General features: G+C 29.7%; 1 protein-coding gene across 20 annotated transcripts in view; it reads left to right on the top strand.

The window, feature by feature from the left end:
• The window catches only part of LOC139488821 (EF-hand calcium-binding domain-containing protein 7-like), a 30654-nt gene that overhangs the window by 11545 nt on the left and 5652 nt on the right, over positions 1–13457 (top strand). For 2 of the 20 annotated variants that reach the window (XM_071274768.1, XM_071274759.1), the window contains 9 exons: positions 757–810; positions 1437–1484; positions 2845–3309; positions 6636–6680; positions 7683–7751; positions 8765–8862; positions 10140–10272; positions 11528–11634; positions 13200–13357. In XM_071274768.1, coding sequence (XP_071130869.1) covers positions 757–810; positions 1437–1484; positions 2845–3309; positions 6636–6680; positions 7683–7751; positions 8765–8862; positions 10140–10272; positions 11528–11634; positions 13200–13357 — 1177 coding nt within the window. The remainder of the gene's footprint in view (positions 1–756; positions 811–1436; positions 1485–2844; positions 3310–6635; positions 6681–7682; positions 7752–8764; positions 8863–10139; positions 10273–11527; positions 11635–13199; positions 13358–13457) is intronic. The other 18 variants (XM_071274789.1, XM_071274775.1, XM_071274806.1 and 15 more) reach the window with 15 other exon arrangements.

Raw genomic sequence — 13457 nt, 5'->3', positions numbered from 1 at the left:
GTAGTCGGTATAATTTCGGTTTGTGCCCTTTGAACTTAAGGACGCTTAACTATGGCAACAGAATACGCATGTTCGAAAATCCTTTCTGTGATTGGACAAAATGCTGTCATGGTGGGTGATTTGGTTGTGTTTGAAAAAACGTCTCGTTAATTATATCATGATGGAAAGCAAGTGAAAACTATAAATATTTGAACTAGATTTTACAAAGATTTATATTTTTATTAAAATAATTGTTTCTCCAATAGCTCTTTGCATCCGTGACAGCTGTTTATTCGGGACAATTATATTATTTTTAATGTAAACTTTGTTCGTACGTACATGACTTTTAGAACGCACCTATGCATGTGAGATTTCCGGGGTTTTTTAGTGAATGTAAACAGAAAGATACGAGGACCGAGAATACTGAACACAAACAGAGAAAACGTTATTTAAATGGTATCTTTGTGCTTCTGAAGATTATCGAAATGATAGTTTTAAACATATACTCAAATTTAAATACGTCGGATATCTTTTTTAAAGATAGTTCTTGTTAACCATTTGCCTATATTTTTTTATTTCTTTTCGTCCATTTATCTCTATTCTTTATATTTTAGCATCCCATTATTCACTATTCTTTATAATTTTGTTCTTATTTTCTCCATACTTTACTTTTTTCTCCATTACTCTCTATTCTGTAAACCCCATCCACACTCTCATCTCCCAATAATTGATTCATAGAAGATAATATGGAAATTAATATATAGTTATTTTCTATAGGTGACATATCAGGATCGCAGGTTTCTGTAAGATCTGCAGCATCTTCGGTAAAAAGTAAGATCGGTTATTCTCAAAATACTTTGTGTGAACCTTTTATTTCCTTTATTAACAAACTGGTGGATAAATGAACTGAGCTTATTGCTTAAAATTACTACATGTTAACAATTTAATTTTAAAAAACCCTCTTGCTCGATCCTATTAGTCTCTTAATATATCTATTCTATTCACCAAATTTATTCTCTGGCTTCTGCATTTTTTTTCAATACTTTTCATTTCAGCTATACATTTAAGTTTACAGGCTTTTGTATTGTATGACTCTTAATATGATATCTTTATACAGTTTTGTGAATCTTTTTTTGTTTACGTAATTTAAATGTATTTTTTAACTTTCAACTTTAATTTTGGAAAGGGAACATTTAGCAGATGTTATTTACAAATGTAATTTTCAGTTAATCAAATTAACCTTGAAAGATAACCTTATTTTTTTCTTCTCTCTTTTTATTTTAAAAGAGTATGATATTGTTTTATGTAATATTTAATTTAGATGTGCTCTAAAAATAATAATAGCGTGTGTTGTTCTCTGGTTATTGTTGGATCAGTTTTAATAAAACATTTGTAAGCACTTGGTAACATGGTTTGTAGCATAAATGACTAAATGATAGTTGTATTGTTCACTGCAGATCAAGAGAAAAGTTCTTCTAAAGCTAATGTTGAGTCTGGTAATGGAAGTAAGAGGGTTATCATATAAATAGAAGTGATTTGGGTGGCTTTTTTGTTTGAATATATATAATTATATGTTGTTAAAGGAGAAAGAAACTTAAATTGCTGGTATTTTTTACATGACAAAATGAATGTGTTTAAATGCTGGTAAACTTTCAATAACTGATCTTTTAAAAAGGTCTCGAAAAAAAATGGCTTGTTTAAACAAACTCAAATATATATGCTTTGAAGGATTCTAATAAGAATGTCGACCCAGATTCAATAGTTCATTGACCATGCAAATGTGATAGTGCAACTAGGGCATATTCTTGTTTTTATTAAAATTGTCAATATTTAATCAGTTCTATTAGGTCAAACCTGAAGAATGTACATTTTTTTACAAGATTTCTTTTTGTTTGCTACTGTTTATAATAAATTGCTGCTACTGCTTAAACTTTTATCTTTGAGCGTGGTGGTGTCTTTCTATGCATCTACTTGGCTTGATTGTCTGTTTGACAGATACAGTATTCAAAGTTGGATTATATATGATAATACTAAATAGGGTTATCCATTGAACAAAATATAATTTTTTGACATGCTAATAGAGTTGTAGTGAGCAAACCCCAATTTTGTATCATTCCTGATTATACTCAAGAAGGATGTGACTTTTTACCCATTTCCTTATAAATATGTAATACTTATGTAATAAATAATAAGAAGACATCAAATAATAATTTTTCACCAAATCATACTGATGAAAATGATTTTCTTTGACTTGATCTAAATAATACATTGATCGTCAACTTGTAATTTGAAAGAAGGTTGGTTTGTAGGCATGAAAATTCAGGTGACAAGTAGAGGGAGAAGTGTTGTGATTATTGTTGTGAGTTAGAAGTGGTTATAATGAGGGTTATATTTGACACAGTGTGAGGAAGAGTACTATAGGTTTGAAGCAATCGCTTATTTAGCTTTGTTAGATGCTTTTATATTTATTTCTCTATTTCTTTTTTTAAACATGCAGTTTCAATGAAAAAGTTTTTTGCATATTTTTTGGGTGTAAATTCATGCTAACTTTATAACTTCTCATGTTATAATTTGTTAACAACTTAATATTATCTAAAAAAAAATAATAAAAACATTTAATATTTGTTAAAAGTGCAGCTTTATTATTTTTTTTGGTCTAGACTACATATAAAGTTGGAGCAAGACAAAGAATATGTACCTAATAATTACAACAGCAGCAGTTTTCGTGTTCTTATTATGTGTTAAAATAAAAAAATAACATAGTTATCAATCAGATATATGGCATATTTTTCAAGATACAATTTTTTTTTAATTTCTTTTTCTTTTTCTTCTTTTTATTTTATTTTCACATATTCTCTTGTTAAGAAAAAGAAGCTAATAAGGAAAACAAGGACGATGATGATGATGATGATGATGAAATTGACGAAGAATGCGTAACTGCAAGAAGTGGAAGTGCACGGTCAGAAAGGCCAAAACCATCACCTAGAAAATCAATGTCTGAGACCACAACAAGTCAGGCTCAAGATGTATCCCACTCAAGAACATCACTCAGGGAGAAAACTGAAGATGTATCCGGTTCTAGAACGAGTCTACAGAGTAAAGATGATGTTTTGCTGACGTCAAGAAGATCTTCACGTTCCCAAAATAAAGATTCATCGAGGAGTAAAAAAGAGAAAGATCGAGAAGGTTTATCTTCATCTAGATTATCAAACAGTCCAGATAAATTAATGGGTTCAAATTCAACCCTTCAAAACATACCCGATGTAATCGGTTCTAATATTTCACTTACATCTGCTAGTGGTTTGATGGCTAAAAATCTCCGACAAAATGGTAAAGAGTTTGATTGTGATTTTGTTGCTGTTATGATGTTTGTCACCTATACAGGTCTGGGATTTCCCAGAATGCATTTTGTTTACACAAATGTAGATTTATAAATAACTTTCAATTTTTTTAAATAATAAATTTAGTGAAATCCCAAGCCTGTGTTCACATCTGCATTTTCACCATCAATGCATGCCTTGTTTTGGAGCATAAAGATGCAAGGGAATTTTCATATTCATCATCAAACAGAACTCGTCTTAAATCAACATGATCATAAATATGCTTGGTTTGCTTGATCAATCCAGCTGCTTTCCTCAGTAAAGGCCAGCCTGTTTGAGCTTACTTATATCAGGATTGTGAATGTTTGCTTTTATATATTCACTCTTTACATGTGGTATTTAACCAGATCTATTATATATATGTGTGTAAAGAGAAGCTTTGTAAAGATAAACAATTATATTATTATGGTTTTATATGGTATTGTGAATTTTTACTCATGCAGTGATATGCATAACATACCACCAGCTGCATACCACTAATACTATTTTATTTATTTAAACAATGAAAAACTTATAACAAGTTTGATGTCCCCTTATATCCTCTACATAAAGAGCCTGTAATGTCTATGTCAGAAATATGACAGTCATTTTCATTTTCCCCTATCAATTGATATGTATGAGCTATACTGTTTTTGCCAGTGATTTCTAACAACTTCAGAGTTACGATTTTAGTTTTAGTTTTCGATACTCTATATTTTACACTGGAATACTCTATGTTAAAGTTTTGAATTCATATCTGATATAAACTTATGGTTGTATATCGATAAGTAGATTTTTGCTATTACAATTTTCTTACATTGTGCAAAAAAAACTTTAACTTCAGTTATTAGTATGTTTAATATTGAGTTCCATGATAAAAAGAATAATTCAGAAAAAATTTGCAAAAGAACTCAAACCTTACCCCAGAATCAGTTGATCTTTGTCAGGCCATTTAAATTTTTGCAAGTTGAACTGTCCTATGGAATTAATTGACAATAGCTATAGTTCTCTATGGGGGTTATAAAAGACAGTCACATCATTGTATATGTGGGTTAGAATTGTTTTGTCTTCTCATTTTAGGGTATGTTTGCACCTTTGGTTTGTTGTTTGTAAACTTGGTTGTGGATGTTTTCTGTAGAAATCATGCATATTGTCTTGTAATGTGATATCATTTATTTATGGCAATAATGGCAAATGTGTTGCTAGTCTTATTGTATAGTAAAGAATTAATGTGAGTGACTATTGTCAGATCTTGAGTATATGGGCCTACTTTGATTTGTTGTTGGTTGTTGACAACTTATTCAATGATTTGATCAAAATATGACTAACTGGTAACCTGGGATCCATCAAAAGAATATTTGGTACTTTTGGTTGTAGGTTGAGCTTTAAATGAAAATGAACGAAATGTCTGTCAGGACACATCAATCTTTAGTTGGACCATTGTTAATCTATAGTTACAAAAAGACCAGATCAACCTATTACGATCATACTTGATCAAAAAGACAAGATCAACCTATTACGATCATACTTGATCAAAAAGACAAGATCAACCTATTATGATCATACTTGATCAAAAAGACAAGATCAATCTATTACGATCATACTTGATCAAAAAGACAAGATCAATCTATTACGATCATACTTGATCAAAAAGACAAGATCAATCTATTACGATCATACTTGATCGAAAATACACCAAAATCACTAGGAGCATCAAGTATTTGGGAATTTTGTAACCTTATTTTCATGCTTGACATATAATTGATAAATAAGTACAATATTGTCTCAAGTTGGGCTTGAAGATTACATTTTTACACAGTTGGATGCATCCAAGCTTTAATGGTAGTTAAATACTGTAATCAAACTGATTCTATCCTCTTACTTGTTTTTTGTAACAATTAAAAAAAAAGATTCTACAATATTGTTGGTTGTATGCAGTGATTTATTTGCATTCTATCTGTAGTCAACATGCATTGAAAATACTGAACACTTTATGTTGAAAAACGTTCACATTTGTTTAGTTCACTTAATGAGGGGGGATAGGACCTTTATCGGGACTCTGGGATCGGATGTTTTTAAGCTCAGGATTTTGGGATTGAGGACCCTTTCAGGATCCAGGAATTCATTTTTTGAATTTCGGGATGTCAGGATTTAAATCTATTTAAATTCGGGACCTCAGGATTTCATGTTTTTAAGCCAGGGATTTTTGGATCGGGACCCCTCCTACCCTTTACCCTACTTTATGTGTTTAGACAAATGACAGATGTTAGTTAATCAATAGTAAAGTTACGAAAGCAGTATTTAGTGTTCTTGTGAGTATTGACTACAAGTAAGATAAAATAACATGTATAAATGATATTTATGTACTGGGGATTCATTAATTTTCATGGAATGAGGAAAAATGTACTATTAGGAAAGCTGCTGACTGTGTTTTCAACAAATTCTGCAAAGTTGTACCAAACTGTATTTTGTTGAACACCTAAATTCATGGTAATTTAACTTACACACAAGAAATAAGTGAAAAAGTGCCTCATGAATAATGATAATTTTACAGAATTTATAATTTGGCATTGTTTAATGTTACGTTTGGTTCCCTTCACATGAACACAACTAAACTTATTCTGAACAATTAACTTCCCATACCCTTATACACTAATATGGATATTTCATTTTCAGGATAGGTAAAATCATAACACACTTTTTTTTATTTTTTATAAAATGAAATGTTATGATTTTATCTGAAAGCAGAAATGAATGGTTCTTGATCATGTGTGTTAAAATAATAGCTTAGCTTGAAAATTTTATTATACCGGTACCTCTTGTTAACAACTTACAATTTTTCACACAAGTTTACAGTTGTCTCATGAAAGAAAGTTGAATGACTCCTTTCAAAACAAATATTTTATTCATCAATTTAGTACTGTACACTTTTAATCAGCTGGTATTGCTCATTATTACTAAAAAAATAGTATCTTTTGAAGCAAAGCCTGATAAGTTCATTAATGTACAGTTTTTTCCCTTGAGTGTAATAACAATATATTTCAAATGATAAGTGTCACTGTTCTTTTTTTTTATATATCTGTATGAAGATATTTGAATTCTTTTAACTTATTTTAGCATGTTCACCAGATGGATTAATTTGAAGAAAAAATTTAGGACATGATTTGATTTTGATTTTTGTTTTTATACTTATTTTTGCTTACTTTTGTAAAAGAATTATTCATTTTATTTTGTTACAATAATTATTTAATATAGAATGAAGAATAAGATGATAATGATGTATGTTTTGGTTTTCAGTTGGAACACCGGCAGGATCGAGAAAATCATCATTATTAAGTATTGGTACATATTGTTGTTCTTTTTTTGTGTTTTTGCACTTTGTTTGAAAGTTTTTGATTTGTTTGCTTTAGTTTTTCATCACAGGTTCTGGTTGCACTATCTTCATCTGCCATAACACTATTCAAGAGAACTTTTAGTTTATCTCTGTACATTTCTTTCACACATATTTTCTTTAATACATTTATTTTATATTTTTGGGGGCGGTGAGTTAAAGGGTTAATTATAGCATGGTGTTGTTCCATAATGATTAACCAAACGTCAAGAATATTTTTGAGTTATCCATAAAGTTATTTCCGACCTTGTAGAAGGAGTACTTTTCTAATTTTTACGTATTCATAATTTTTTTATTTAGTTAAATAAAATCCGAATTTTATTAGTTTTTTCACAATCATATATTTCCATTTTTTTTAAAACTCTTTAAAACTCACCCTCTTTAGATGTATTACAGTAAAAATATATAAACAGAAATGAGCTTGCTTTTTTCCCCATTTTGCAAGCCACTTGTGTATTTGTTCACTACTGGAAATGAACTGTTTTCTGTCATGCATGGAATGCATTGTCTTCAAGTTGTATTTTTTTCATTGATCAATTGACAAGTGAAATTATGCTATAGCTGCATATATTTAATTTATGTTTTTATCAAAGATGATTTTAAAATGTTAAGAACATATGATTGTGAATGTTTTTTATTTTGTATCTTCCATGGTTATTTTAATCAATTAGAAATTTAATTTTTGACAGAGACGAAGTGTAGTTATAGAAATATTTAGTAAATAAAAAAGGCCAATTCAGAGACAATTTAAATTTCATACGTTAATCGAGCTATAGAAATATTTTTTACAAATTTACAGATTGCTTGTGATAGCCTTGGGAAAGAAGAAATTAATTTCATGGGTAAAATATTTTAAAAATCACAATTTAATTTCTTGTAAACTATTGTATAAGAAAAAGAAGACAATTCATGAGATGTTACTTTTTTTTTTACCTTGTAACCCTCATTAACAGGTGAAGGAAGTCCCCCTATCCCTGCACAAAGAAAATCTTTATTGCACACTGCTTCTTCTTCAGATCCAGGTAAACAACTCTTCTATATTTGTTTTACAACACTAATCATGTAGTTTGCACTTTTTAATTTAAGGTAGAGATCTGTCTGTACAGAAAGGTTACAAATGAACTAATTTCAGTTTTATTTGGAGTTATTTCCCTTGTCACTTATTTTTGAGGAATAGGCAGTTGATTTTCTTATTTGACTTCCCAAATTGAAACATGCAGTTAACATTGACTACTGATCATAGAGATGAATTAAACAAGGCTAAGATAAAGAAAAATTGGTCAGAAAAATCCTTTTACTATAAAGTCTAGTGGTCAATTTTAAAAGATGAATTTTTGTAATTTATAATATGAACGAATTTACACAATAAGGCCTTCAGCATTAGGGTGTCAGTCAGACACAATATCATTCTATTGCTAGATTTGTGCTTGACCTGCAACTCGACTCAGACCAACCAAGTTATCCATTATATGAAATAAGCAGTCAAAACAATTGATAAAGAAATCTGAAAAGAAATTTTATGTGGTGATTTACGAGTGAGTCAGCAATTGCAATGGAAGGCTTTTGAGCTGTTACTAACTATAATTAACCAATTTATGGTTTCAAATTTGTAGTTACCCTTTAATAGGTTGTAGAGGTTATAAATGATAGTTGCAGCAAGCTCATTCAGAATTTTGTATATTCATTTGCCAGAATCATAATTTTACAATTTCAGAAACTTACTTATTTCAATATTTTCATGGTACATGACAGACCTGGGCTCATTAAAAATGTAATTGATATTAGCTGTACTACATGTACCTGCAATATTATGAACCATCAGTACTTTCAAAAACTTACAGTTACAGTATATATTCTTTAATATTGTGATTCTGAGAGTAAATGCAAGTTGATAAAGAAACAATTGTTGAAATTGCATATTGCAAAAAATTTCCACATTTTGTATATTTAAACATGTGTCTAATATTCAATTGGTCTATATTTCTATTATGCATATACCAGTGATTTTTTTATTATCATGTGATTGTATTTTCAGATGATTTACCTAGACCATCCCCTAGAGTAAAGAAGGACAAAAGTCGACAAGGTTCTGTCTCAAGGGCTCATAAACTAGATGAACCTAAAAATCTTAGGGTAAATTTTAGTTTGAAAGTTATCTTCCTAATTGATAAAGGATTAAAAATTGTGTCAAATCACATATTTTTATGTCCCATTTATGGGCATTATGTTTTCTGGTCTGTGGGTCTGTTCGTTTGTCCATTCGTTCCTCTTCAGGTTAAAGTTTTTGGTCAAGGTAATTTTTGATGAAGTTGAAGTCCAATCAACTTAAAACATAGTACAAATGTACCTTATGATATGATCTTTCTAATTTTAAAGCCAAATTAGAGATTTTGCCCTATTTACATGGTCCATTGAACATAGAAAATAATAGTTTGGATTGGGCATCCGTGTACTATTGATACATATAGTTAATGAATAAGTTGGGATATGGGAGGAGTGAGGTAAATTACTAGTTGACCATTTTGAAGAGATGAATTCAAAGTTGAATTTTAATTGAATTTTTTTAAACATTCAGACATAACTCAACCTTAACCTCAAATAAATAACAGTTCCGGGTGTTAGGGAATAATAAGAATATTTATATTTATTTAAAGTTTTTTTAAATTTTTTTCACTATTACTGAAGTCATTTATCAGTCAGGGGCATTACTTAAACAAGTAACATTTAAAATAACCTATACAAGTAATGTTGAAAACGAGGCTATTTTAAATATTACTTATATAAGTAACTTTTCTAAATATTATTTTTATAGGTGTCCAACTATACAGATTTTACTAGCTTTAACAAATTTTCGCAGTCATCTGGTTATTTTCCCCATGAAATATGAAATTTAATCTTTCTGAAACACTAATTGCCTTTCTGACGCACTTATCTTTCATATTGACGCATTTGGGTCAAAGATTGGTCTCTTGGGACTATTAAAATATCATTTTCATCAACAATCTTGAAGGTAGACAGGTATAAATAGATAGAAACCTGTGAATGAATTAAGACTTGAAGTTATTTATAATTTGTAACCCAAAACAATTACATATGTTCCTTAAATAAGTGTTATTACTAATTCTTTCAAAGATGTATAAAATAACTTATTCAAGTAATATTTTTGTCATTATTTTTAAAGTAACCCTTAATCTCTATACTACTCTTGAATCTAATAAATTCTTCATTTTATGATATAAAATGCTTAAAAAATTCATGAAAACTACATTAAGTCCATGCTACTATTGAAATTTAAAATTACTCTATTGAGTTATTTTATAATTTTTTTAAACAAAAATTACCTATATAAGTAACTAAAAAAAATACTTGTTTAAGTAATGCCCCTGACTGTTTATACATAAATGTTTTAGGAATGGACGCATACTAAAAGTAAAGGCAGCTTTTTCATGGAAGATGGAAGTTTGATATGTCATCAATATGATTTCAACCTTCCAGACGACAGTAAAATCTGGATTACTATACAGCCACAGAAAGGAAGTAGAGGTAAATTAGGGACCAGTTGATTGATAAAATATTAAAACAAACATTGTTATGATTATTCTAGCCATTTTAGTTTTATAATATAGCACTTGTGTTTCATTGGTTGATTTTGAAAATTTGCCCAAAAGTGCATGAAAAACTGTAAAGGGTATGTAAATAAAAGGATGTATTTTTTCAGTTAGATGTTGAATGGTAGATTTTAAAAACCCATTAAAAATCCTTAGATTATAATTTGGTATGCAAGATCCATGTTTCATCTACAATAGACCCATCAGTGATTCTTGAAACGAAAACCTTAAAAAAAAATCAAAAATTAAGGGACATGATATATGATATCAATGAGACAGCAAACCAAAAATGAAATCTACAGGTTAAGGTTACTTTAGTTTAAACATATTTAAAATTGAGAATGGAAATGGGGAATGTGTCAAAGAGACAAAAACCCGACCATAGAAAAAACAACAGCAGAAGGTCACTAACAGGTCTTCAATGTAGCGAGACATTCCCGCACCGGAGGCGTCCTTCAGCTGGCCCCTAAACAAATATATACTAGTTCAGTGATAATGAACGCCATACTAATTTCCAAATTGTACACAAGAATCTAAAATAAAAAAAATACAAGACTAACAAAGGCCAGAGGCTACTGACTTGGGACAGGTGCAAAAATGGGTATTTATAATATAGTAGATTGGGAAAAAAAATTTGCAACTTATATTAATTCCTTTCATCTTTGCGGGTGCCATTGCTACCTTGTAAGTGTCATTAGCCGGCTGTTTTTTTTTAAATCTACAAGGGTGTCTTTAACATGCAAGAGATATGGCTCTCTCATAATACGGGTCAGTCATTTATCGTCCCCTTCTGACGGACTGTCATCGTTTCCTAAGGAAATCTACAGGTCCTCAACAAGAGACAAGTGTTTGTACCAAGTAAAGCTAAGTCTAGAAACAAGTTTTCAGGTATATTAATACATTTTTGTACTTCAAAAAGAATCAATTCAAAAAGGATAGTTCTTGGCTATGTTAGCTAGAGTATATATTAATGAATGCATATTGTGAAACTATATCCCAAACAATTACTAAGGATTGTGAAAATCAAGTGTAAAAAAAAAAATCCTTGAAAAAATTCACAAATTGACAAGTTCTTTGAATTTCTTTAAGGTCATTACAAAACTTTGGTAACTAAGTCATTCTTATTAGATTAAAATTAATACTAACAGTTTATTTTAAAACACCATATTATATTGACATGTATATTTCAGGAATGGATAGTAGTCCTGTAGATACTTCTGTGTTTATATTGAGAGACAGACCAGATGAAGATGGTAACTTACTCGTAGCTTTTACAGAACACAGAGATTCCAGAGGAGTAAGTTATAAAAAAATAAAAAATCATTTGTATAATATGGTAGGTATTCTCTGGTGATATTTGATCAAATTAAGCGGAAACCATAGCCTATTTAAACTCAACTTGTAGCTGCCAAAACTAGGTTTTAAAAGCCAATAATTGTTCTCTAATCATGAATTTAATTTTGAATGCCAAAGATAATAAGATAGAGAAAAAAATAGATTCATTTATTGACATCTTCACTTTGAAACTACCTGGTATAGTTGGTATAGTTGGTCATAAGATAAACCTGATGGATGCAACCATCAAATTCTTATTTCAATAGATATAAAAAGATATGGTATGAGTGCCAATGAGGCAACTCTCCATCCAAGTCACAATTTGTAAAAGTAAACCATTATAGGTCAAAGTACTGTCTTCAACATAGAGCCTTGGCTCACATCAAACAGTAAGCTATAAAGGGCCCCAAATATGACTAGTACTAAACCATTCAAACGGGAAACACAATTGTCTAATCTAAAAAAAAATGTGTAATGTAAATACTTATGAACCACATCAATAAACAACAACTACTGGACACCAAATTCCCAACTTAGGACAGGTGCATACAAATACAGCGGTTTAGACGTTTGATAGGTAACAACCTTTACCAATATCTATAATAATAGTGTAACATCACAACATAGAAAGACACGCTATAAAATATCAATTGAAATGGCTGAACTAAATCAAAAGAAATATTAACACAAGTGAACATACACTGTACGAATAAATTTGATCTATGACACAAAGTAAAAGCAAATACAAAATCAATAAAATAAAATAAGGGGTGAATAAATAAAGGCAGCATTAGGATACCCCTGTCAGATGTTAAACAATTTCAGAAAACAACAATTAAGGGCATACGATACAGTTTTGATCCCGTATTTACAGTTTGATGAAAATTTTCATATAGGCTATTTTTTGCCTGATTAAATCAAATATGTAATAAAAAATATACCTTCATGTGCTACTTTTTGAGTTAAATGAGGTCGAAATTTTGTATATTTGCTCAAAATTCGGATTTGTGGCGGTATTTTCTTTTCGAAAGAAAGACATAACTTTTTTGTTTTAAAAGATAAACACAATTTGTTTTTTGTTAGATAGTATGTAATTTCTGTATTTTATAAGTATCCTAAAAATTTATGCATTTTTTATTCAGATATAACTCATATTTATCAAATGGCCATGAATTGAGAAAAAACGTCATATTTTGCTGTTGATTTATCAAAATTAAAAAAATTGCACTATTTACAGTCTTATAAAATTTGGTCTACATAATCTCCCTGCAAAATGAAACAAAAGTTTGTTTTTAAAAATAGGGGTCCATGCACTCGTTTTCAAATTAAATCAGTTTGAATGATGAAAATCAGTCGAAAAATGCATCTTTTCCCGAAATAGAAAAATATATGCAGGTAAATGAAAATAATTTTATTGTAAAATATATATATAAAGTATTCAGTATAAATGTATATTTTTGTCTGATGATAAATATTGACAATACTCAACCTGTACATTGAATTCCTATTTTTTTTTTCTATTTGAAGAAATATGGTGTAAGCTGTGATTTGAGTGCTGGTAAATATTACATCATGCCATATACAACAGGCTGTAGATTTAAAAGTCGAAAATCAGAATCAGGAAAGGAAGCTAAACTGGTATCACAAGACAAGGGAGGCAAATATGTTATAACCAAATCATTCAGGTGAGACGCTGTTCAAATAAACTTTATCTACCGGTACTCTGATTTATTAATGTCATTTTCTTTTTTTTTAAGCCCATGCTAAGGCAGTACATGTACATCC

Source organism: Mytilus edulis, chromosome 1 (genome assembly GCF_963676685.1).
Source record: "Mytilus edulis chromosome 1, xbMytEdul2.2, whole genome shotgun sequence".
NCBI classification, from domain to species: domain Eukaryota; kingdom Metazoa; phylum Mollusca; class Bivalvia; order Mytilida; family Mytilidae; genus Mytilus; species Mytilus edulis.
This window is presented reverse-complemented; position numbering and strand designations above follow the sequence as displayed.